This window comes from Calonectris borealis, chromosome W (assembly GCF_964195595.1).
Source record: "Calonectris borealis chromosome W, bCalBor7.hap1.2, whole genome shotgun sequence".
NCBI classification, from domain to species: Eukaryota; Metazoa; Chordata; class Aves; order Procellariiformes; family Procellariidae; genus Calonectris; species Calonectris borealis.
In genome coordinates this window covers 56,521,415-56,547,037 of record NC_134351.1, presented here as the reverse complement: position 1 = coordinate 56,547,037, position 25,623 = coordinate 56,521,415, and the positions used below count along the sequence as shown (strand labels likewise).

The following is a 25,623-nucleotide window of genomic DNA, read 5'->3' as shown; positions in this document are numbered from 1 at the left end:
TCCCTGAGTCGAGACTGTTTTGCCTGCGGCAGGTTTTCATCTTGCTATAGAAGTAGTTTTACATTCTACAGTAAATACATGGAATTTTCACAGTAAAATGTTTTTGTCTGCTATTGCGTCTTGGACCTCTGGAACTCCTAGGTTATCTTGGCCCAGTCAGTCCAATGTGTGGGAAACTTAATAAATGAGTTATTACTTTAAAATAATAGGTTGCTTTTGTGCCCAATTGCTGTACAGGGCAGGAGGGTCTCAGCCTTTTGCATTTCTTGTATTTTGTGTGTCCTCTTGTTTATGGCAGTACATAAGCTAAGAGTCTAGTGATAAATTCCTCCCCAGTGTTCTGTGATGCAGGATTAATTGGTCACATACTGAACTCGATCTTACCAAATTTTGTTACTTTGTACATTACAGTATACAGAGGTTTGAGATTAATCAATGAAGTCATGAAGTGTTTAGGGAAGATGACTGTTACTTATGTTTCCATTGTACTTTTGCAGTATTCCTATTCTTCTTACTGCCCATCGCTTCCTCAAACTCCTATCCCACCAAAGATATGTCCCCAATGACAGACCATAATGGAACTCTGTAAGAGTTATAACAAAGAGTGGAGATTTTCTTGGTGTTTGGTGGAATTAATTCCAATGCACAGCATTCTATTCTGAATACACATATTTAGATCTCACTTTGCAATTATGCTTATGTTTTCCACTGAAGTCAGGAATTCTAGGATTTTGAAAAGAAAGACAAGTGTTTCCATTTTAAGGGGTTTTTTAATCGCTGGTAATGAAACTGGCAGGACTTTCTCAGCTTCCAAGAAGGTTAGAGTGGGTCTTATAGAAGCAGAAACCACTGTCATCTGTTTGTAAGTTTCAGTGCATGAATGTTTGGGAGTAATGTGGTTGTTCTTCTGGCATATAGCTGCTAGTCTCTGAATGAGACAAACTTCCTAACAACAGCTCTCTCCTGAGTAATGGAAAAGCCTAGAGGACAAAGTCCATTGAAACAGTAGTCATTTGTCAGAAGGTTGACTGTAGCATTGATAACAGCAACCTGCAAGTTACCTAGATAGACAGGGCTTTCTTTGAATCAAAATTGCCTTGATGCCTCTTAAATGTTGAGTTTTAGGCTGCAGTAATTATGGAATTTCTGGAAATCATTAAGTCATGTGATAGGAACCTTTGTGTATATATATGTTCAGAATTCACTGAATGGCATTTCTGTAAAAACAAAACAAAAAAACTCCCAAAACCAACCAAACAGAGAAAAACAAACCAAACCAAACCCCTGCCTCTTTCCTTCTCCTTTCCTTGTTTTTCTTGCAGAATTTTCTAATGCAAAAGATCATTCCTGAACCATGGAGGTGCTGCAGTGTGATGGCTGTGATTTCCGAGCTCCATCCAATGAAGACCTAAAAGCTCACATTCAGGATGTTCATACTGCTTTTCTGCAGCCAACAGATGTCTCTGAGGAAAACCCTAGCCAGCCAAGGTCTGGCTCCATGAATGCTAGCAACCAGACTGAGACCGAATTTTCTTCTGTAAAGGATGAATTTACAATTGCAGATGAAATAGCAGGTAAACCTCAACCCTAAGCCCCTATCTCACATGTGACTTATTTCAGTGCATTTTAATTGGTATGTTTCAGTGTGATTTTTAAAAACTGTTATCTTTATCACTATGGTAGTGAAGTGAATGATGTTTAGTTACAGCCATATTTTTTCTGTAAATGCAAACATGTGTGGATTTGTCGTCTTGCTATTTTTCACATGCTGCTTCATTTTGCTTCTTTTCCTTGCTTTACACCACCATGAGCTCTAGAAGAGTTTTGAACTTTATTAGTGTACCTTTTTATTTCAAGAAGCTTATTTTGGAAATTGTCTATCCCAAATTATGTACCATCTGTTAGTTTTCTGACCATTCTTGTATGCACAGGTCTAATCATAAATAAGTGAGGGAATCCTGGTGTGATTAACATGTTCAGGATATGTGTGTATTCATATGCATACAGGGTAGATGGGGGGGAAACTGTCTAATTTTACTTATTTACATATTTACTTTTTAATTCTTATTTTAGGGCAAAATACAACTCAGATGGGGACTGGAAGTTATTGTAGCCAGAGCCAAAGTTTTTATGGTCAACATATGGCTCCAAATCCTAAACCAACCAACAAGTTTTTCCAGTGCAAATTCTGTGTGCGTTACTTCCGATCTAAAAACCTCCTCATAGAGCACGCTCGCAAGGTTCATGGAGCACAAGTTGGGGGGAGCTCAGTAGGGTCACACACTGCTGGATCCTTAAATTACAACATCATGATGCACGAGGGGTTTGGCAAAGTTTTCTCTTGCCAGTTCTGCACCTACAAATCACCAAGGCGTGCAAGGATTATTAAACACCAGAAAATGTATCACAAAAACAATCTGAAGGAGAGTTTAACTCCTACTGCTACCTCTGCTGTATCTGAATTGACATCTGCCTCTGCGCCAGTGCAGGAACCCTGCAAGGAATTGCCTGCAGAGGTGGTAGAACGGAGCATTTTGGAGTCCATGGTCAAGCCTCTAACAAAGTCCAGAGGCAACTTTTGCTGTGAATGGTGCAGTTACCAGACACCTCGAAGGGAGCGCTGGTGTGACCATATGATGAAGAAGCACCGCAGCATGGTAAAAATACTGTCAAGTTTGAGGCAGGAACAAGACAGAACCAGTGCGCCTGATGTGCAGAGTAAGAGTGCCCAGAATGCCTCCCCAAACTCTAATTATATCTCTATGAATATGACAGGATGTGATATGTTGAATGCTGATGTCTCAAACTTCAGAAGCTCTACGGGCAATTCCCTTATCAGGCCCAACTCTTCTATATCCTCTACGTTTTCTTCTGTGTCTTATCCTCAAATGAAGTCTAAGTTACCTCACAACTCGGGCATAGTTAATTTGTCTGACAGATCCCACTATGGAGTTGCTGACATGACAAAATCTTCTGCTGACTTGGAAGCAAACAGTGTGCTAAATGACTCCAGCTCAGACGAAGAGCTAAATGAAGTGGACAGCGAGAATGGCTTGAACTCCATGGACCACCAGACTTCAGGAATATCTGCAGAGCAACTGATGGGATCTGATGGCAACAAGCTGTTGGAAACAAAAGGGATTCCCTTTAGAAGATACATGAACAGGTTCCAATGTCCTTTTTGCCCTTTCCTCACAATGCACCGCCGAAGCATCTCCCGTCACATTGAGAATATCCACCTGTCTGGGAAGACAACTGTATACAAATGCGATGAATGCCCTTTCACCTGTAAGAGTTCGTTAAAGCTTGGAGCTCATAGGCAATGTCATGCAGGTAAAACATCAGACTGGGACACTGTGCATTCTCAGAGTGAAAACATTGTCTCCTCTTTGAATGACAACATGGTTTCTTATGAAAGTGGAAATATAAACGGAAGGAAGTCAGCTGGGATGACAGAAACAGTGCAGCAGCAACAGCAGCAGTTGCCTCAACCCCATTCACAGCATCCTTATAAGTGTACAATGTGTAACTATTCTACCACTACTTTGAAAGGCCTCAGAGTTCATCAGCAGCACAAGCACTCATTTTGTGACAACTTACCAAAATATGATGGACTGCCATCCAACATGCCACAAGAGAGCGAGGCAGATGCTCTCACCTCTGTCAGCACAGTGAAGAAAAGCCAGACCTCAATTCTTGGTCTCTCGTCTAAAAATAACTTTGTTGCTAAGGTCGCTCGGAAGGTGTCAAATGACTGCCCTTTGGATCTCTCACCAGTGAAGAAAAGAACTAGAATTGATGAAATAGCAAGCAACCTGCAGAGCAAAATAAACCAAAACAAACAGCAAGAAGATGCTGTGATTAATGTAGAGGATGATGAGGAAGAGGAGGAAGACAACGAGGTGGAGATAGAAGTGGAATTAGACAGAGAAGAAGAACAAACAGAACCAATGGTGGAGGTTTCTAGTTCTTATGCACCCCAGCAAATGTGGGGGAGAGAGACTAATGATTCCCAGAAGGATGCAAACTTCAGAAACATGCATCATGATTATAATTCCACCAATGGAGCAGAGATTGAGCTCACTTTATCTGAAGATGAGGAAGATTATTTTTCTTCCATTAACATGAAAGACCAACAGAGCCTTAATGCCTCTGTTCTGGGAAGCCAGCCAAATATGTATGGCCCTGATCAGAACAACGAAAATGTGGAGATTAACGACTCTGGCAGGCTTTACTATTGTAAACACTGTGATTTTAGCAACAAATCTGCCAGGAGCGTTAGCACCCACTACCAACGGATGCACCCCTACATAAAATTCAGCTTTAGGTATATCTTGGATCCCAATGATCACAGTGCAGTATACAGATGCCTTGAGTGTTATATTGACTATACGAACTTTGAAGACCTGCAGCAACACTATGGAGAGCATCACCCTGAAGCTATGAATGTATTGAACTTCGATCACTCTGATCTGATCTACCGCTGTCGCTTCTGTTCTTACACTAGCCCAAATGTTAGAAGCCTGATGCCGCATTACCAAAGAATGCATCCAACAGTGAAAATTAACAATGCAATGATATTTTCAAGCTATGTTGTTGAGCAGCAAGAGGAGCTAAACACAGAGTCTCAGACACTGAGAGAGATCTTGAATTCTGCTCCAAAAACTATGGCAACCTCCACCCCCGTGACTCATGGGACTACTGTGCCAGCAAGTTTTAACAAAAGTGCCACAAAGAGTTTTAGTCCTGAATGTGAAAATCAGAAGGCACCTTCGGTCAATTCTGTGGTTGTTTATGACTGTGATGTGTGCTCATTTGCAAGCCCTAACATGCATTCAGTTCTGGTGCATTACCAGAAAAAACACCCTGAAGAAAAAGCATCATATTTCAGAATTCAGAAGACCATGCATATAGCTTCTGTTGACAGGGGCTCTGCCCTGGCTCAAATGTCTTTTGAGATGGGGGTGTCTGTCTCCTCAAAACTGTCCAACTTGGCTTCTCAACCTCCACCTCCCCCACCACTGCCCCCAGACCTTGTTCCTGAACTCTACTATTGCAAACACTGTTCATACAGCAACCGTTCAGTTGTGGGAGTGCTTGTTCACTACCAGAAAAGGCATCCGGAAATAAAGGTCACTGCCAAGTACATCAGGCAGGCACCCCCTACTGCGGCAATGATGAAGGCTGGTGAGCTGCCACCTGGGATTCAGAAACTGCCAGTGTCAGTGCAGCAGTTGAGCCGGGGCAGTTCTGAGAGCTCTGCGAATCCCCTTGAGAACGAAATGTTCTTCTGCCAGCACTGCGATTATGGAAACCGGACCGTGAAAGGTGTGCTCATTCATTATCAAAAGAAGCATCGTGATTTCAAAGCCAACGCAGATGTGATTAGGCAGCATACAGCCACCATTAGAAGCCTTTGTGATCGTAACCAGAAGAAATCATCTGGCAGCATGCCTGCTCACACCTCCAGCACTGAACAGGACAAGACAAAGCTGAGAGCCCTCAAATGCAGGCAGTGTAGCTACACATCACCTTACTTCTATGCGTTGAGGAAGCATATTAAGAAAGACCACCCAAATCTGAAGGCCACGGTCACGTCCATTTTGAGATGGGCATTTTTGGATGGCTTGATAGAATCTGGTTATCACTGTGAATGGTGCATTTATTCACATACAGAACCAAGTGGTTTGCTTGTGCATTACCAAAGGAGACATCCTGAACATTATGTTGACTATACATATATGGCAACTAAACTCTGGGCAGGTCCGGATCCTTCCCCTCCTACCCTAGTGATGCCAACAGAGGCAAAGACCTATAAATGCAGAGACTGCATTTTTGAAGCATCTTCCATTTGGGATATTACTAATCACTACCAGGCTTTTCACCCTTGGGCTATGAATGGGGATGAATCTGTATTGTTAGATATCATTAAGGAGAAAGATGCTGCTGAGAAAATTGGCACACAGCTTGATGAAGTTAGGGCCAGGATTAATTCTGAAAACCAGGTAACATCACAGATGGACCAGGATGTGGAGGACCCCAGCCTTTCCCAGGAAAAAACTATTCAGCTGGCTTCTGCAAACCCTGCCATCTCCTCCGCTCCATATCAGTGTACAGTTTGCCAGTCTGAGTACAATAACTTGCATGGCCTCCTGACACATTATGGCAAAAAGCATCCTGGCATGAAAGTGAAAGCTGCTGACTTTGCACAGGACATAGACATTAACCCAGGGGCTGTGTACAAGTGCAGACATTGCCCATACATTAACACACGCATTCATGGTGTCCTCACACATTACCAGAAACGGCACCCATCAGTAAAGGTCACTGCTGAAGACTTTGTGCATGATGTGGAACAGTCGAATGACATCGCCCAGAATGACATAGAAGAGACCAGTAGGATTTTCAAACAAGGCTATGGTGCATACCGGTGCAAACTATGCCCTTACACCCATGGCACACTGGAGAAGCTCAAAATTCACTATGAGAAATACCATAATCAGCCTGAATTTGATGTTTTTGCTCAGTCACCGCCAAAGGTGTCTGCCTCAGTGGAGCCAGACATAGTAACTGAAATCAAGGCCTCCCCAGAAATTGCTGCTGATGGTGTTGGAGAAGTCTCTATCTCAGCACCTCATTTCTCCACTTCTCACTTAGTGTCTCACACAGTGTTCCGGTGTCAGCTCTGCAAATACTTCTGTTCTACCCGGAAGGGGATAGCCAGGCACTACCGCATCAAACATAATAACGTTCGGGCACAACCAGAAGGCAAGAACAATCTCTTCAAGTGTGCTTTGTGTTCCTACACCAACCCTATCCGCAAAGGGCTTGCAGCACACTACCAGAAAAGGCATGACATTGATGCTTACTACACTCATTGTTTAGCAGCCTCCAGGACAGTAAGCGACAAACCCAATAAAGTGATCATTCCATCTCCTCCCAAAGATGACACTCCTCAGTTAAGTGAGGAGCTGAGGAGGGCTGTGGAAAAGAAGAAATGCTCGCTTTGTTCCTTTCAATCTTTTAGCAAAAAAGGTATTGTGTCCCACTACATGAAGCGTCACCCTGGTGTTTTCCCTAAGAAGCAGCATGCGAGCAAGCTGGGGGGTTACTTCACTGCTGTGTATGCTGATGAACATGAAAAGTCAACTCCAGCTGAGGAAAGGAATGACTTTGAAAAGCCTGAGGTGGAGAGCGAGGCTCAGGAAACTGAGTGGCTTCCCTTCAGATGCATAAAATGTTTCAAGCTATCCTTCAGCACAGCAGAGCTGCTGTGCATGCATTACACTGACCACCACAGCAAGGATTTGAAGAGAGACTTTACCATACTGGGAAGTGGCACCCGCTCTCATAATGCTGTCTACCAGTGCAAGCATTGTGATACTAAATTGCATAGCACGGCAGAGCTGACCTCACACTTGAATAGTCACAATGAGGAATTCCAGAAGCGTGCCAAACGTCAGGAGAGGAGGAAACAGCTTTTGAGCAAGCAGAAATATGCAGATGGTGCTTTTACAGATTTCAAACAGGAGAGGGTAAGGATCTGTGTGTCTGGTCTCCTTCTCTGCTTCCTCTCCCCAGGGAGAAAAACAAACCAAAAGCTGTTCTTCTATACCCCAAGAGGCTCCTTATTACTAATACCCACTTGCATGTTCTCTTTGACAGCCAAATGAATGCAGGTTAATGAGTGACTCAGCGTGTCGATGGGCCTCTATAAGTCGGTTATATATTCTGCTTTAATTTCCTTCATTCTTCACCTATTCCTAGGCTCCATGGGAAGCTCTGCTCCTTCCAACTGTTTCCTTCAGGATTTTCCCTATCTTTCTTCCTTCCTCCCACCCTTATGGATGGCTATCTGTATCTGACAGTTTTTTTATTCTATTGCAAGGCTGCTGTTTGCTTTCTCATAGATTCTTTAGCAAATGTCCCATTCTACTGCTCATCAATATACCTTGAAATAACACACCAATTTCCTTCTCAAGCTTATCTATTTCAGTACATTTTCTGATAAAGAACCTGATGTTTATGTGCATCTATCCAATAACTTCAAGCTTTGGGCAAGTGTTCCTGTGAAGAGAAGACCAAATTCTGCTTCTCTTTTCTGTACCCTTCTCCTCATCTGGAGTAACTCTACTTGCTGTAGAAAAGCATACAATTGGGCAGGGGGGAACTGTGAAACAGCATGGTTTGGTCTTGTAAGTTAAAACTGAACGGTTATAGGGGACTACTATTATGCAGATACTCGAGATTTTTCCTGTGCAAATGTCCTGTCCACCTATTTTAAGGGCTTTAATAGAAGTCAGCGCAAATTGAGGTTGAAGTTTTGCACAATAGCATGTTGTAGTGGGTTGACCTTGGCTGGACGCCAGGTGCCCACCAAGCCGCTCTATCACTCCCCCTCCTCAGCAGGACGGGGGGGGGGAAGAAAATAAGATGGAAAAGAACTCGTGGGTCAAGATAAAGGCAGTTTAATAAAGCAAAAGCAAAGGCCGCGTGCGGAAGCAAAGGAAAACAAAAGATTTATTCTCTACTTCCCATCAGCAGGTGATGTCCAGCCACTTCCCGGGAAGTAGGGCTTCAGTACGTGTGCTCAGCAGTAGCCAAAACACTGCTGTGTTATCAACACCTTTCTAGCTACCAATACAAAGCACAGCACTATGAGGGCTGCTATGGGGAAAATTAACTCCATCTCAGCCAGACCCAATACACATGTGTACACTAAATGCAATTTCCCTTAAGGTGCAAAATCTGGTCTGGGTATATTCCTAAAAGTGAGATATCAGAAGCATGTTTCAGTATTACATTAGTATAACTGATTAATACTCATGTACTTCAATAGGCTTTTGGACACTTGGAAGATGCTTCAAAACTTAAGGAGAGGAAAGTAGTTGGCTACAAATGTAAATTTTGTGTGGAAGTTCATCCAACGCTTCGAGCCATCTGTAATCATCTCCGTAAGCATATCCAGTATGGGAATGTTTCTTCTGTGTCAGCTACAGTAAAGGTGAGAATTCTGTGAACTGACAGCATTTTTTGTTTGATATTAAGGCCTAAATGAAAGCCTGTAGAGGGCTTCCATGGAGTCAAATGGGGTTTAGATTGGATATTCTGAACAGTTAAGCATGACATTCTAATCTAATTCTTCAGGTTTCTGCAGCACATTTTGTTTACTTTAAGATGTTTTGACTTTCTTCTGCTCTTCATCTGGGACACAAAAACTATTTAATTCTCATTTCTTATTTGCCACAAAGGAATTGATATCACGGATGACTGAAAGGCTTGATTTATGAGCAGGAGCTTCTCCCTCAGCTGTTCTGGGCTACTTTTCTGCTTTCTTAGACCCTTAAAGTGTGGAGTTTTTTTGGTTTTCTTTTTTTTTTCTCCGACCCATATGCAAAAGTGAAACTATAGTGCTGCAAACACATATTCAAATAGCCAGCTGAGCCAGGGGTCCAATTCAAGTGGTTAATTGTAAATGTGCTGCTGTTTCTTCCCTGTGCAAGTGGAGACCACCTAGAATGTCTCCGAGGACAGGCTGTGCTCCACAGCCAGCTTTACAGGATATCAGCAGGGGGAATTCAGGTGCGGTAAGGTTGCAGGAACTGGTTATGCAGTTCTCTTCCTTTTCTTGCTGCAGTGAGTACTCAGCAAAATCTCATTCTGCAGTCCTCAGAATGTGACCTAAAGCGTGCCTATTTCATGACATAAACTGTGCGCTGTGTAAAGTAGCTGAGTCCTTCAGAGTCTAAACGGTTCTACCTAAGAGCTTTCATCGTCCTTCCACTGACCTTCCTTTAGCTTATCCAATACTACTGACAGAATGGGATGCTTACCTTCTATCAAATGATTCCTGCTCTTTCCCTGCTTCTCAAGTAAAGTTTACATGGGGTCAATACCATCTTTTGAGTAAGTAGATACTAAACAGCAGGGAACAAAAACTAAAATCCAAGACCCAAAAAACATGATATAAATATACTTTTCAGTTTTAATGTTACTGCAAAATGCGTGCTATGCTACTTAACACTTAGGAAAGAGACCAAGAGATGGGTTGTTTGCTTTTTAATGTATATACATATATATATATAATTAAAGACTAGGCTCTCTTTATACAGAAAGTCATTAGTGTAGTATGGTAGGGATACCTTTAGAAAGTGAATGCAGTGGGAAACCTAGATATTAAAATTAATACATAGGAGAGACTGAGGGGCAGAAGGGAGAGAGAATTGATGGCTTTGGGGGGGGTATGTGTTTTTTAGCAGGAAGCTGAAGATTCTTCAAGCACAACTTTGGAGGGTTTTGAGGGAGCCAAAGACCCTGGCACTGTGGAATTTACAGAAGCTGAATCTGGAGCATCCTTGGAAGATGAAACCAGGCCTGGGGGCTACCACTGCAGCCAGTGTGACCGGGTTTTGATGTCTATGCAGGGTCTGCGATCTCATGAGAGGAGTCACTTGGCTCTGGCCATGTTTACCCGGGAAGACAAGTACAGCTGCCAGTATTGCTCCTTTGTCTCTGCTTTCAGGCACAAGTAAGTTATGGTTTGTTTTCAACAGAAGCACAGACTAGCATGACTGTTTTTTATGTTGGTTGACATTGAAGGACAGCACACTCAATTTGATTTCAAGCCACGTTTTTCTCTTTCTTGGGATTTAGGTATTTTCTATGCCCCCAAACTTTTTGCCATTGCCCGTGACTATAAAAAGTCCCATTTTTATATCTTCTTGAATTCAAGTTCTCTTTTTGTTGTGTGTAGGGGAAATGCAAACCAAGCAAAAGATGCCCACCACTTATGCAGTCCTGTCAAATGCATGAAATTAAAAAAGCCATAAAGAGGAAAAAGTATTTTTCACTAGCCTTCCATGTAACTACCTTATTTTTAAATAGTACTGTGACTCTTAATTGATTGAGAGAGATTTCATTTCCTGTGTTGAACAGTTATCACAATCCAATCTTAAAGTTAGATTTTTTTCTTATTTGTGTTATGCAACTTCAGTCTATGAACATGGTCTTCACATCAGTGTGGTATACTTGAAAAGGGTTGAGGAAATCACCCCTTATCTGATGTGACCCATGAAAAATGCATGGTCGTCATAAATAATCAAGTTCCTCAAGACCCGGGGAGCTACAGGCCAGTCAGTCTCACCTCTGTGCCTGGGAAGATCATGGAACAGATCCTCCTGGAAGCTATGCTAAGGCACATGGAGGACAGGGAGGTGATTCGAGACAGCCAGCATGGCTTCACCAAGGGCAAGTCCTGCCTGACCAACCTAGTGGCCTTCTATGATGGAGTGACTACATCAGTGGACATGGGAAGGGCTGCAGATGTCATCTATCTGGACCTCTGTAAGGCCTTTGACACGGTCTCCCACAACGTCCTTCTCTCTAAACTGGAGAGGTATGGATTTGATGGGTGGACTGTCCGGTGGATGAGGAATTGGTTGGATGGTCGCATCCAGAGGGTAGTGGTCAACGGGTCAATGTCCAGATGGAGATCAGTGACAAGTGGTGTCCCTCAGGGGTCCGTATTGGGACCGGTATTGTTTAATATCTTCATCAATGACACAGACAGTGGGATTGAGTGCACCCTCAGCAAGTTTGCAGATGACACCAAGCTGAGTGGTGCGGTTGACACGCCTGAGGGATGGGATGCCATCCAGAGGGACCTGGACAAGCTCGAGAAGTGGGCCCGTGTGAACCTCCTGAGGTTCAACAAGGCCAAGGGCAAGGTCCTGCACCTGGGTCGGGGCAACCCCCGGTATCAATACAGGCTGGGGGATGAAGGGATTGAGAGCAGCCCTGCCAAGAAGGACTTGGGGGTACTGCTGGAGGAAAAGCTGGACATGAGCCGGCAATGTGTGCTCGCAGCCCAGAAGGCCAACCGTATCCTGGGCTGCATCAAAAGAAGCATGGCCAGCAGGTCGAGGGAGGTGATTCTGCCCCTCTATTCCACTCTGGTGAGACCCCACCTGCAGTACTGCGTCCAGCTCTGGAGCCCTCAGCACAGGAAAGACATGGACCTGTTGGAGCGGGTCCAGAGGAAGGCCACAAAAATGATCAGGGGCATGGAACGCCTCTCCTATGAAGAAAGGCTGAGAGAGTTGGGGTTGTTCAGCCTGGAGAAGAGAAGGCTCCGGGGAGACCTTATTGCAGCCTTTCAGTACTTAAAGGGGGCTTCTAAGAAAGATGGGGACAAACTTTTTAGCAGGGCCTGTTGCGACAGGACAAGGGGGAATGGTTTTAAACTGAAAGAGGGTAGATTTAGACTAGATATAAGGAAGAAATGTTTTACGATGAGGGTGGTGAAACACTGGCACAGGTTGCCCAGAGAGGTGGTAGATGCCCCATCCCTGGAAACATTCAAGGTCAGGTTGGACGGGGCTCTGAGCACCCTGATCTAGTTGAAGATGTCCCTGATCATGGCAGGGGGGTTGGACTAGATGACCTTTAAAAGTACCTTCCAATCCAAACTATTCTATGAATCTATGACCTATTTCTTTGCCTACAGCTAGGAAGCTTTAGAATTCTTTTAATCATATTTATTCATGGATTGCCACAAAGAAATGAGGTTTATTGGAGATTTTTTTTTACTGGCATCCTAGACATGTACATGCATGTACATGTTTTCTGTAGCTTCTGGGGGGGAGAACTGTCCTGTCCCCCCATCCTGTGTCCATCCCCCCTTCCCCCCAAAGAAGAGAGATCCAGCTGCTTGTTTAACATAGGCACTGATAGCAGTGACACCCTTAAATTGGGTGAAGTTGTCACTGTTCTGCAATTAAAAGCATGTGGGAAAGAAAGCATGATATAAGAAATACTTATAAACCCTTGTGTTAGAAAAGCAGCATTTCTGTCAGTATCACAGCATGGTTCCTATGTGGATGAGCAGCAGGGGATAATAGTCCAAGGGCTGGGCAGGCCTTGGCAGTCTCTCATTAACATCCTGGATCTGAGCTCCTGGCAAGCAGCAAACCGCCCTGTACAGCAGGTCAGGTCGGCATTTCCCCTGCAGAAGGGAGTCTCCCACTACTGTCACTCACCACTTCCCCCTGGTGTTGTTGCGTGGTTCAGGTGCAGCCAGCTCTGATGCTTCATTGGACAGAGCTCCCAGCCCCTCATCTGCAAACAGATGCAGAACTATAGAACCTATTCTATAGTTGCAGAGCTGCTGGTGAAGCAGGAGCTGTCCTGCCAGTGCCAGATATCACAAGCTTCCAGCCTTTGCCATCTTGGTAGTCTCCATTTCCCAACCTGATACACACAGACACTGGCTGCCCCTCCTTCAGTACAATTGGGAGTTTGGGCTCTTGTCTCTGCAGGATCTCTGAGAAGATCCTGTTAATCTTTTTCTCATTATCTCTGAGGCTGTGCAGTTGTCTGACCTCCTGCAGCTCCTTTAACCTGGTAACACAGCTCCTCAACCAGCACACATCTCTCTCCTGTAAGCAAGGAGACAGTTTTCCTCTGCCCCATCCTCAGTGAGAAGCCTCAGACATTCCCTGTAGCCCCAGACATAGAATAGAATAGAATAGAATAGAATAGAATAGAATAGAATAGTTCAGTTGGAAGGGACCTACAACGATCATCTAGTCCAACTGCCTGACCAATTCAGGGCTGACCAAAAGTTAAAGCATGTTGTTAAGGGCATTGTCCAAATGCCTTTTAAAAACTGACAGGCATGGGGCATCGACCACCTCTCTAGGAAGCCTGTTCCAGTGTCTGACCACCCTCTCGGTAAAGAAATGCTTCCGAATGTCAAGTCTGAACCTCCCCTGGTGCAGCTTTGAACCATTCCCACGCGTCCTATCACTGGATACCAGGGAGAAGAGATCATCACCTCCCCCTCCACTTCCCCTCCTCAGGAAGCTGTTAGAGAGCAATGAGGTCGCCCCTCAGCCTCCTTTTCTCCAAACTAGACAAACCCAGAGTCCTCAGCCGTTCCTCATAGGACGTTCCTTCCAGCCCTTTCACCAGCTCTGTTGCCCTCCTCTGGACGCATTCAAGGACCTTAACATCCTTCTTAAATTGTGGGGCCCAGAACTGCACACAGTACTCAAGGTGAGGCCGCACCAGCACTGAATACAGCGGGATCATCACCTCTTTTGACCGGCTGGTTATGCTGTGTTTGATGCACCCCAGGATGCGGTTTGCCCTCTTGGCTGCCAGGGCACACTGCTGACTCCTACTGAGCCTGCTGTCGACAAGCACCCCCAGATCCCTTTCTGCAGGGCTGCTCTCCAGCCACTCCTCTCCCAGTCTATACTTGTGCCCAGCGTTATTCCGTCCCAGGTGCAGAATCCGGCATTTGGACTTGTTAAATCTCATCCCATTAATCATTGCCCAATGCTCCAATCTATCTAGATCCCTCTGCAAGGCCTCTTGTCCCTCCAGAGAGTCAACAGCACCTCCCAGTTTGGTATCATCAGCAAACTTGCTAATGGTGCTTTCAACTCCTGCATCCAGATCATTGACAAGAATATTGAACAGAACTGGCCCTAGAATTGAACCCTGAGGAACACTGCTGGTGACCGGTCACCAGCCAGATGTAGCCCCATTCACTACAACCCTTTGAGCCCTGCCGTTCAGCCAGTTCTTCACCCAGCTCACCGTGTACCTGCTCATCCCACAGTTGGACAACCTGTCCAGAAGGATGCTGTGAGGGACAGTATCAAAAGCCTTACTAAAATCCAGAAAAACTCCATCCACCGCCTTCCCTTCATCCACTAGGCGGGTGACCTTATCATAGAAGGATAACAAATTAGTTAAGGAGGACTTTCCCTTTGTGAACCCATGTTGACTGTGCCTGATGATTGCATTGTCCTTTAAATGCCTTTTAATAGTACTCAGTATGATCTTCTCCATAATTTTCCCAGGAACTGAGGTTAGACTAACAGGTCTGTAGTTCCCTGGGTCTTCCCTCATGCCCTTCTTGTAAGTTGGAATAACATTGGCTAGCTTCCAGTCAGCGGGGACCTCCCCAGACTCCCAAGACCTTTGGTAGATGATCGAGAGGGGTCCTGCTGTAACATCCACTAGCTCCTTCAGTACTCTGGGATGAATCCCATCAGGCCCCATGGACTTATGAACATTCAACTGATACAGCTGATCCCTTACAATTTCAGTGTCCACAAATGGAAAGTCACTGTTCCCACACTCGTAGTCCTCCGACTCAGGGGACCAGGCAGACCAAGGTCTATCAGTATTATTAAAGACTGAGGCAAAAAATGCATTAAACGCCTCCGCTTTTTCTTCATCCCTATTAGTCAGGTGACCATCTTCAACAAGTATCGGTCCAATGATTTCCTTGGACCTCCTCTTGCTATTAATGTACTTAAAAAAGCCTTTCTTGTTGTCTGACACAACACTGGCCAGTTTCAACTCTGAGCTTTGGCCTTTCGTGTCTTCTCCCTGCATATACGAACCACGGCTCTGTAATCTTCCTGTGAAGCCTGACCTTGCTTCCAGAGATCATACAATTTCTTTTTCCTTTTGAGCTCCACAAGAAGTTCCCTGTTCAGCCAAGCTGGTCTTCTGCCCCGCTTGCTTGACTTTTGACACAGTGGGATTGCCTGCTCCTGTGCTTCTAAAAGGTGGTTCTTAAAAACTGACTGCTCTCATGGACTCTTAAGCCCTCAAAAGCAAATCCCCAGGGGACACTGCTAACTAGCTCCCTGAGTAGCTTAAAGTCTGCTCTCCTGAAGTCCAGGGTAGCAACTCTGCTGACCTTTTTTCTCATTACACTGAAAATTTTAAACTCAACCATTTTGTGATCACTGTGGCCAAGACAGCCACCTACCATCACATCTCCGACGAGTCCTTCTCTATTCAGAAAGAGGGCACATTTCCTAGTTGGCTCCCTGAGTACTTGTGACAAGAAGTTATCATCTTCCACAAACTTCAGGAATTTCCCAGACTTGCTCGTCACAGCAGTATGGTATTCCCAGTTGATGTCCGGGAAGTTGAAATCTCCCATAAGGACAAGCACTACTGATCCAGAGATTTCTCCTAATTGCCTATAGAATAACTCATCAGTGCTAACATCCTGGCTGGGCGATCAGTAGTAGGCACCCACTACAACATCTGCTTTGTTTTCCATCCCCCTAATCCTCACCCAGAGGCTCTCAACCACATCATCCCTAACTGTAAGGTCTGTACAGTCAAAACTCTCCCTTACATACACTGCGACACCTCCACCTCGTCTGCCCTGCCTATCCCTCCTGAACAGCCTGTAGCCCTCCATCCCAGCACTCCAGTCATGGAACTCATTCCACCAAGTCTCACTAATATCAATGACATAGGCCTGGGAACAGACCAACGCTTCCAGTTCATCCTGTTTGTTTCTCATACTGCATGCATTGGTGTACAAGCATTTCAGATGTGCTCCTAAACCCTCAGTGCTCCCTGGAGCAGCGTATATGTTCCCATTAGCATTGCCACCCTCAGGTAATGCCATGCCAACCCTTGGCTTACTTCAGCTCTCCTGATGGTATCCCCTTCCCCCCATCGATTCTAGTTTAAAGCCCCCTCAATTGGTCCTGCCAGCTTACAAGCAAAGAAGCATTTCCCCCATCAGGACAGGTGGATCCCATCAGGCCCCAGCGTACCTTGTGTCTCGCAGACTCTTCCATGCTTATAAAAACCAAAGTTCTGGTGGAGGCACCAGTCCTGGAGCCAGGTATTGATGTCTTGGGCATGCCTGTTTCTTCCATTGACTCTCCCCATTACTGGGAGGATTGAGGAAAACACTACCTGCACTCCTGAATCTTTCAGCATTCTTCCCAGGGCCCTGAAATCTCTTTTGATTGACCTTGGCCTTCTTTTTGCGATGTCATTAGTACCCACATGAAAGAGCAGGAGTAGGTAATAGTCTGAAGGCTGTACCAAGCTCATCAGTCGTCTGGTTACATCCCTGATTCGGGCCCCAGGGAGGCAGCAAATTTCCCTGAAAAGAGGATCCAGTCAGCAAATGGGTGCATCCATTCCGCTCAGGAGAGAGTCACTGATGACCATAACTCGTCGTTGTTTCTTCTCGGCACTGGTCTTAATGCAGGTCTTGATGTGAGGGGCTGGTTGATCTGACCTTGATGAGAGTACTTGCACAGATTTCTCCTCTTCTATCTCATCATGTCTTTCGTCTACCATACCCGGAGCCTCATGCCTATTCTGTAAAGATAGCTGAGAGGGTAAGGAGGGGTTCCTCTTACAGCTCCGTGCAGTAACTTGCTTGTAACATGGAAAGCTGCATCCTTCCTCAGGAGCTCTTTGAGTACAAGCTTCTGATGTGCCAGGGGTAGTTGTTCCAGTCAGTACTGTGCTTGAGATATGCATTGTATACATCTTTGGTAATCTGTTTTAGTTTTATACTAGCTCATTTTCTATCATCTATTTAAAATGTGGGGTTTTTAAATGAAATAATGACTACAAATGTTCAGCCTCTCTTATTTAGGAGACATACTGGCACTCCAGAGAAATGGGGAAAAAATAATCTTACCACAAACTCCCTGTTAGATTTATGATAATAATATGTTTCTATGAAGTAGCCCTGAAATTGGATATATGGTCTGGTTTTTGGTTTTGCTATCATTAGATCTTTGAAAACACAGACTTTGGTGTTAGCTCTGGTAAACAGGGATTTTCTTGGCTCAGGCTCTGTCAGTGTGAGACTAAAGATCCTGTGAGATCCTCTGTAGTGTGAGGGGCTGGAGTAGACTCCATTTGATATAGATCTTGATATTCAGTTAAAAAAACCAGGACCATTTAGATCAATTAATAGGAAATAAAGCTAAAGTATGCCTGGGACTATTAGGATGCTGGTTTGGGGGGATGATAAATAAACCAACCCTCTCCAAACTTGTCCATACCTTCTTGTTGTTTCACTGCTGCACATAAACAGGCTCAAACTACTCTTATATCACAAAGCATTAATGTTCCCAAAGAAGAGGCTGTATTGGAAATGTCTCCATCCTGATCTGAAGCCATGGAGATGGGTGATGAATTCTCCCCTCTTCAGTGTCAGGCTTTCTGTTGCTCTGATTTCCCCTGCAGAAAAATAGCGTCTGGTCTTTTCCACCCCTTCTTCTGTTGTTGAGCTTCATGCACGGTGTCCCAGTCCATTACATCTGAAACTCTGCCACCTTTTACTCGTAAAAGTCATTGACTATAGACAGCTTGCTGGTACCTTCCCCCCAGAGTAGGCTGTCTAATCTGCTTTTGCTGCTGTAACCAAATGAAGGTTTCTTCAGTAGAGCCAGAAAAATATTTTCCTTTCCTTAGGAGGAGAAAAGGGGGCATATTTTCACAAAAACACTTCACTGAAAAATCCTGTGCTAATATTTTTATTGTTCTGTTTGGGGTTTTTCTTGTTTGTTTTTTCTCAAATAGCCTTTATCCTGTAAGTGACTCTCTTGTTAGTCTGGATCGAGTATAATTTAATTGATAGTAATTTTGCCCTGTTGAGTTTAAGTGGCTTGCATTCTGTGTGATAAAATTCATCACAGATCTCTTTCTTCCTCAGATTAGATTCTGCCTTGTTCTATAAGCAGACCTTTTGGATATAAAGAACCAGCATGAGAAGGATAGCTGAGCCTGGCCTGCTCTTATTTAAAATTTATTTTTCTTACTAGGTTTTTGGCTTGCATCTGAAGGAATAGCTAAAATGATTTACTATTTTGTTTCCTTTTTTTTGTCTGTCTTTTGATCAGTCTGGATCGCCATATGCAGACTCATCATGGACACCATAAGCCATTCCGTTGCAAGCTCTGTCCATTCAAGTCCTCTTACAATAGCCGCTTGAAAACCCATATACTCAAAGCTCATGCTGGTAAGTCAATCAGTTCCTTGCTCGCGCTCTCCCTTGTCCTCTCTCGATCTCTTTCTCTTGCTGTCAGGCACACATACTTGCTCTTGTGTGCTCCCTCTTGCTCAACCTCACACACAGTCTCTCTCTCTCCCTTGTGGGCAGTCACATGTTCTCTCCACACTCTCTTGCGTGGTCACAAGCTGCTCTTGTGCGGTTGTGCACTCTCCCTCTCTCACGTGTGGTCACGTGCTCCCTCTCACTCTTGTGTGTCCCCTCTCAACCAACCTTGTGCGTGGTTGCACTCGGTCTCCTGCTTTCCCTCTCTCCCTCACATGCAGTCACGCTCACTCTCCCTCTCTATCTAGGTTGTGATCTCCCTCTCTCACATGTGGTCACATGTGGTCTCTGTCTGTCATGTGTTATCCTTCTCTCTTGCTTGCTCACTCTCTCATGATTGTGCTTGCTCTCCCTCTTCATGTGCGGCTGTGCTCTCATGAGCTGCTTCTTGTATGCTTCCTCTCACTCTCACAGTCATGTGCTCCCTGTTGCTCAACCTTGTGCGTGGTCATGCTCACTCTTCCTCTCTAGCTTGTGCATGCTGTTCCTCTCTTTGGGTGTGATGGCACATGCTCTCCCTCACTCGGTCACAAATTCAAATTCTTTATGTCTGTGGCTCCCTTTCTCACAGATGCGTGCTCTCTCTCACAGACCATTGCATGCTCTCCCTCGCACACAGTCATGTTTGCTCTCCCTCTCTGGGTCATGTTCTCCCTGTATCTCATGTGTGGCTGTGTATACGCCGTTCCTCTCTCCGTGATGCATTCTCCCCCTCTCTCTGTCGCACTCTCTCGGGGGACATGCTTGTTCTCCCTCTCTCTTGCTCCCTCCTGCACTCCCTTGCGCCTGGTCACCTGCTCTACATTTCTCTCCAAGTCGGGCTAGGTTTCTCTTGCTTGTGGTTTCTCCCTCTCACGTGCTCCCTCTAGCGGTCATGTGTTTGCTGTTGCTAGCTTTCCCTTCGTCTCCTGGTCAAGGTCTTGCCCTCTCTTTCTTGGTCATGCACTCTGTTCCTTGCAGTCACATGCTCTCTATCAGTCACATCTTCCTCTCTCTGTCTCTGGCATGGTCATGCACTCTTTCTCTCTTTCGAACACAGTGTCTCAGTCTGTGTTGGTCTTTCTTCCTGTTGCTCTCAGTCTGGGACTCTGTCATGTGCACTGGCTCATTCTGTCTTGTCTGCACTGGGTCGTGCTTTCTGGGTCACGCTCTCATGATTGCCCACTCTGGGTCACATGCACTCTGCTCTTTCTTTGGGTTGTGCACTCTTGCATGCACGCACTCTCCCTCTCAGTGAGTTGCATCCTTGCTCCCTTTCTCTCTCCCCCCGCCCCGCCCTGGGGCACATGTGTGTGCATGTGCTCTCTCCCCCTGGGATGTGCACACATGCGTGCTCTCTCCCTGCATTGCATGCTCCTCTCTCGCTGCATTTTGCACTCCCCGGGTTGCACACTCACGCTCTCTCTGGGTCTTGCATTCTCTCTCTGAGTTGTGCTCTCTTGGTAATTCATGCTCTCTCTGGATTGCACATTTGCTCTGTGGGTTGCATGCTCTCACACACTCTCTGGGTCTTGTGCTCTCTCTACCTTGTGTGATCCTCTCTCGATCTGTGTCACACATGCTCTCTCTGGGGTGTACGCGCTCTCTGTATCTTGGTACACTCTTGGTTGTGCACTCTCTCTGCATTGTGCGCTCCTTTAGGCCCTGCTCCCTTTGGGCATGCACTCTGTCTCCTGGGGTTGTGTGTGCACTCTTGCGTGATATCTCTGGGTTATGTGCTTGTTCTGTGGGCCATGTGAGTTCTCTGGGATGTGCACATGCACTTGCTTTTGGTTGTGCATGTGCATTCTCACTCTGGGTCACGTGCTCTCTCTCTCCCCTGGTCACACACACACGCTCTTGCACGCTCTTGGTCTAGGCTGCGATCTCTCTCTTGCTCTGGGTTGTGCGCGCTCATGCTCGCTCTCTCTGGGTGGCGGGTGCCTGCTTGGTCTATCTGGATCATGTGCGCACTTACTCATTTTGTCATGCATGCTTTTCTCAGGGTCACACTCTGGGGCACGTGTCCTCTTTCGCTTTCTGGAGCATGCATTCTGTCTTTCTCTGAGTCACATATAATCATAGAATAGTTTGGGTTGGAAAGGACCTTTAAAGGTCATCTAGTCCAAGCCCCCTGCCATGAGCAGGGACATCTTTCACTAGATCAGGTTGCTCAGAGCCCCGTCCAACCTGACCTTGAATGTTTCCAGGGATGGGGCATCTACCGCCTCTCTGGGCAACCTGTGCCAGTGTTTCACCACCCTCATCGTAAAACATTTCTTCCTTATATCTAGTCTAAATCTACCCTCTTTCAGTTTAAAACCATTCCCCCTTGTCCTGTCGCAACAGGCCCTGCTAAAAAGTTTGTCCCCATCTTTCTTAGAAGCCCCCTTTAAGTACTGAAAGGCTGCAATAAGGTCTCCCCGGAGCCTTCTCTTCTCCAGGCTGAACAACCCCAACTCTCTCAGCCTTTCTTCATAGGAGAGGCGTTCCATGCCCCTGATCATTTTTGTGGCCTTCCTCTGGACCCGCTCCAACAGGTCCATGTCTTTCCTGTGCTGAGGGCTCCAGAGCTGGACGCAGTACTGCAGGTGGGGTCTCACCAGAGTGGAATAGAGGGGCAGAATCACCTCCCTCAACCTGCTGGCCACGCTTCTTTTGATGAAGCCCAGGATACGGTTGGCCTTCTGGGCTGCGAGCACACATTGCCGGCTCATGTCCAGCTTTTCCTCCAGCAGTACCCCCAAGTCCTTCTCGGCAGGGCTGCTCTCAATCCCTTCATCCCCCAGCCTGTATTGATACCGGGGGTTGCCCCGACCCAGGTGCAGGACCTTGCCCTTGGCCTTGTTGAACCTCAGGAGGTTCACACGGGCCCACTTCTCGAGCTTGTCCAGGTCCAGGAGGATCTGTTCCATGATCTTCCCAGGCACAGAGGTGAGGCTGACAGGTCGGTAGTTCCCAGGGTCCTCCTTTCTACCCTTTTTAAGAATGGGTGCAATGTTTCCCTTTTTCCAGTCACCAGGGACTTCACCTCACTGCCATGACTTTTCAAATATCATGGAGAGTGGCTTGGCAACTACATCAGCCAATTCCCTCAGGACTCTGGGATGCATCTCGTCAGGTCCCATAGACTTATGTATGTTCAGGTTCCTCAGGTGGTCACGAACCTGATCTTCTCTTACAGTGGGAGCGACTTTGCTCCCCCAGTCCCTGCCTTGAGGTCCATCCACTCGAGAGGTGTGGGAAGAGAGGTTGCCAGTGAAGACTGAGGCAAAAAAATTGTTGAGTACCTCAGCCTTCTCCTCGTCCGTTGTTATCAATTTGCCAGTCGTGTTCATCAGGGGGGCACACTTTCTTTGACCTTCCTTTTCTGGCTGACATACCTGTAGAAGCCCTTATTGTTCTTTGCGTCCCTTGCCAAGTTCAGCTCCAGCTGCACCTTGGCCTTCCTCACCCCATCCATACACAACCGGGCAATGTCCCCATACTCTTCCCAAGATACTTGTCCCTGCTTCCACTGCCTGTGCATTTCCTTCTTGCCCTTTAGTTTGACCAGCAGGTCTCAACTCATCCATGCCGGTCTCTTGCCTTCCTTTCCTGATTTCTTACACCTGGGGATCGAGAGCTCTTGCGCTCTATGGAAAGTGTCCTTAAAGGTCTGCCGCTCCCTTGTCCCTGAGGGCAGTTTCCCAGGGGGTCCCATTGACTAACTCCTTGAACAGCTGGAAGTTTGCTTTCCTAAAATTCAGGGTCCTGACTTTACTCTTTGCCTGTCCCATATCCCTCAGGACTGTGAACTCCACCAGTGCATGATCACTGCAGCCCAGGCTGCCTCCAATCCTGATGTCACTGATTAGCTCACTTGCATTGATGACCATCAGGTCCAGTATCGCATCCCCTCTCATAGGGCTGTCTATTACCTGGCTTAAGAAGTTATCCTCGATGCACTCCAGGAGTCTCCTGGATTGCCTGCAGCTCGCCGTGCTACTTTTCCAGCAGATGTCGGGGTGGTTGAAGTCCCCCAACAGGACGAGAGCCTGCGAGCACGATGCCTCCTGTAGCTGGAGTAAGAAGGCTTCGTCAATAGGCTCCCCTTGATCGGGCAGCCTGTAGTAGACACCAACCACAAGGTTCCCTTTGTTGCCTCTGTCTCTAATTCTTACCCATAAGCTTTCAACCTGCTCATGGCTATTCTTCAGAGACAGCTCTTCACAATCTATCCATTTCTTGATGTAGAGGGCAACCCCTCTGCCCCTCCTTCCTCGCCTGTCCCTTCTGAACAGCCTGTAGCCATCGATAGCCGCACTCCAGTCATGGGATTCGTCCCACCAAGTTTCAGTAATGGCAGTTAGGTTGTAGCTTTGTAGCAGCACGGTGGCTTCCAACTCCTCCTGTTTGTTGCCCATGCTACGTGCATTGATGTAGAGGCACTTCAGCTGGGCTGTCGGCCATGTCACCTTTTTAGAGGAACACCCCTTAATTCCTTTGAGGTATTTCCCCGGTGTTTCCCTGTTGTCTTCTATTACCTCAGGAGCCCCTGGCTCATCTCCGTAAGACTTCAGGTGTGCTCCAGTGTAGCCAGCACGTCTCAGAGCAACAGGCTGAGGGCCCTCGCTAGCACCCCGTCCCTCTAACCTTGGTGTGTCATCCCACAGCTTGTCATGGGCAAGCTTAATATTATAATTATATATTATTATGCTCGAGCTCTCCCTCGAGAGAGAGTGCACTCTTGCTCTCTGGGTCAAATGCTCTTTCTCTCTGGGTCATAAGCTTTGGTTGCATGCACACACTCTGGGTCACATTCTTTGGGACCTGTGTGATCTCTTGCTCTTTGGGTCATGTGCACTCTCTCTGTTTCTGGGTCACACATGTGTGCTCTCTCTATCTCTCTGGGTTATGCTCTTTTGCTGGGTTATGCGGTCTATTTGTATCTCTGGTTCAAGTGTGCTCTCTCTCGTCCTTCCTCCCTCTCCCTCTCCCTCTCCCTCTCCCTCTCCCTCTCCCTCTCCGAGTTGTGTTCTCTCTCTCTCTCTGGGTCATGCGCTCTCCCTATGGGTCAGTGTCTCTGTCTCCCTCTGCCCCCCGGGTTGCCCCCCCCGTCTCTCTCTCCCTCCCTGCCTCCCCTCCCCCGGTCATTCTCTCTCTCAGAGCTACACGCTCCCTCTCATTTTCTCTTTCTGGGTCACACCCACACCCACACACCCCGGTCACCCTCTTTCGCTTTCTGGGTCTCTTTCCCTCTCTGGGTTGCGCTCGCCCCCCCCTTGGGGTCACACTCTCTCTTTTTCTGGGTCGCATGACCTGTCTTTTTTTCTCCTTGGGATGACTTTTATCTGTATTTCTCTCTTTGTTGCTCCCCCATCCCTCTCTCTCTCAGGGTATATATGTATATCTCTCCCCCTCGTTGGGTTGTCCTACCTTTCTCTGTAATTCTTGGCCAGTCTCTCCCTCTCCCTCTCTCCCTCTCCCTCCCTCTCCCCGCCCCTTCTTCCCATTTTTGGCACTCTCGCTCTCTCCCCCCTCCCCTGGCCCGCGCTGTCTCTCTTTCCTTTTCTGGGTCATGGGTCACACTCGTTCATTCCCTCTGTGAGTCGCCCTCTATGGGTTGCTGCCACCTCCTTTGGGCTGTCCTCTCACTCGCTTTCTCCGGGCCAACCTCTCTCGCTTTCTCTGGGCTGGCCTCTCTCTTTCTCTCTCACTGCCCCCCGCCCCCCACCCCGCTGGTCATGCTCTCTCTGTCTTTGGTCAAACTATCTGTTTCTCTGTGTCCCTCCCTCTCGCCGGGTTACGTGCACTCTGTCTCTCTCTCTGGGTTCACACCCCTTCCCATGCCCTCGCTCTCTCTCTGGGCCGTGTGTGTTATCCCCCCCCCGTCTCTTTTTCTCCTTGGGTCAACCTTTATCTGTATATCCCTCTTGGTTGCCCCCCCCCATCTCTCTCTCTCTCTCTGGGTTGACTTCTATCGCGCCCACTCTCTCTCCCTCTGGGTTGCCAGCTCTCCCCCCCTTTGGTTCCCCACCCCCTTTTTGGCTCACCTTCTCCCCCCCATCATTCTGTCTGTCTGTCTCTCATATTCTTGGCCGACCTCTCTCTTGCTCTTGATTCATCTCTCTTTCTCTCCCTCTCTGTGGGTTGCCCTCTCTCTATGGGTTGCCACTCCCCCGTCTTCCTCTTGCTCGCTCCCTCTGGGCCGCCCTCTTCCCCGTCTCTCTTTTCTCTGGGTTGATGTCTCTCACACACAGTTTGGGTGTCCCTCTCTACTGACACCCCCCCCTGGGGCACCACGCTCTCTCTCTGGGTCGCCTTCTCTCGCGCCCGCACTCTCTCTTTCTCTCTCTCTGGATCCATACCGCCCCCTCCCCCACTGCCCCCCCCCCGACCTCATCCTCTCTTACTCACTCCCCCCTCCCCTTCTCTCCCCATCTCTCTTTCTGTCTCTCTGCCACCGGCGCTCTCCCTCTCTCTGCCTCCTCCTGGGTTGCGCTCGCTCACTCTCTCTCTGTGAGTCGCCCTCTCTCTTTGCATCGCTGCCACCTCCTTTGGGTTGCCCTCTCACTCTTTCTCTCTGGGTCAACCTCTCTCGGATTCTCTGGGTTCGCCCCCCCCTCAATCACACCTGCTCTCTCAGTGGGTTATGCTCAGTATCTCTCTCTCTGGGCCACGCTCTCTGGGTCAGGCTTTCTCTCTCTGGGTCATGTAATCTCTCTCTTTCTCTGTGGATTATGTGCTCT

General features: G+C 47.0%; 1 protein-coding gene across 1 annotated transcript in view; it reads left to right on the top strand.

Moving 5' to 3' along the window:
* Window positions 1-1,354: 1,354 nt before the first annotated feature.
* LOC142075114 (zinc finger protein 462-like) overlaps window positions 1,355-25,623 on the top strand; it is a 93,630-nt gene continuing 69,361 nt past the window's right edge. The window contains exons 1-5 of the mRNA XM_075136135.1: window positions 1,355-1,574; window positions 2,074-4,964; window positions 8,840-9,004; window positions 10,425-10,528; window positions 18,699-18,817. Coding sequence (XP_074992236.1) covers window positions 1,355-1,574; window positions 2,074-4,964; window positions 8,840-9,004; window positions 10,425-10,528; window positions 18,699-18,817 — 3,499 coding nt within the window. The remainder of the gene's footprint in view (window positions 1,575-2,073; window positions 4,965-8,839; window positions 9,005-10,424; window positions 10,529-18,698; window positions 18,818-25,623) is intronic.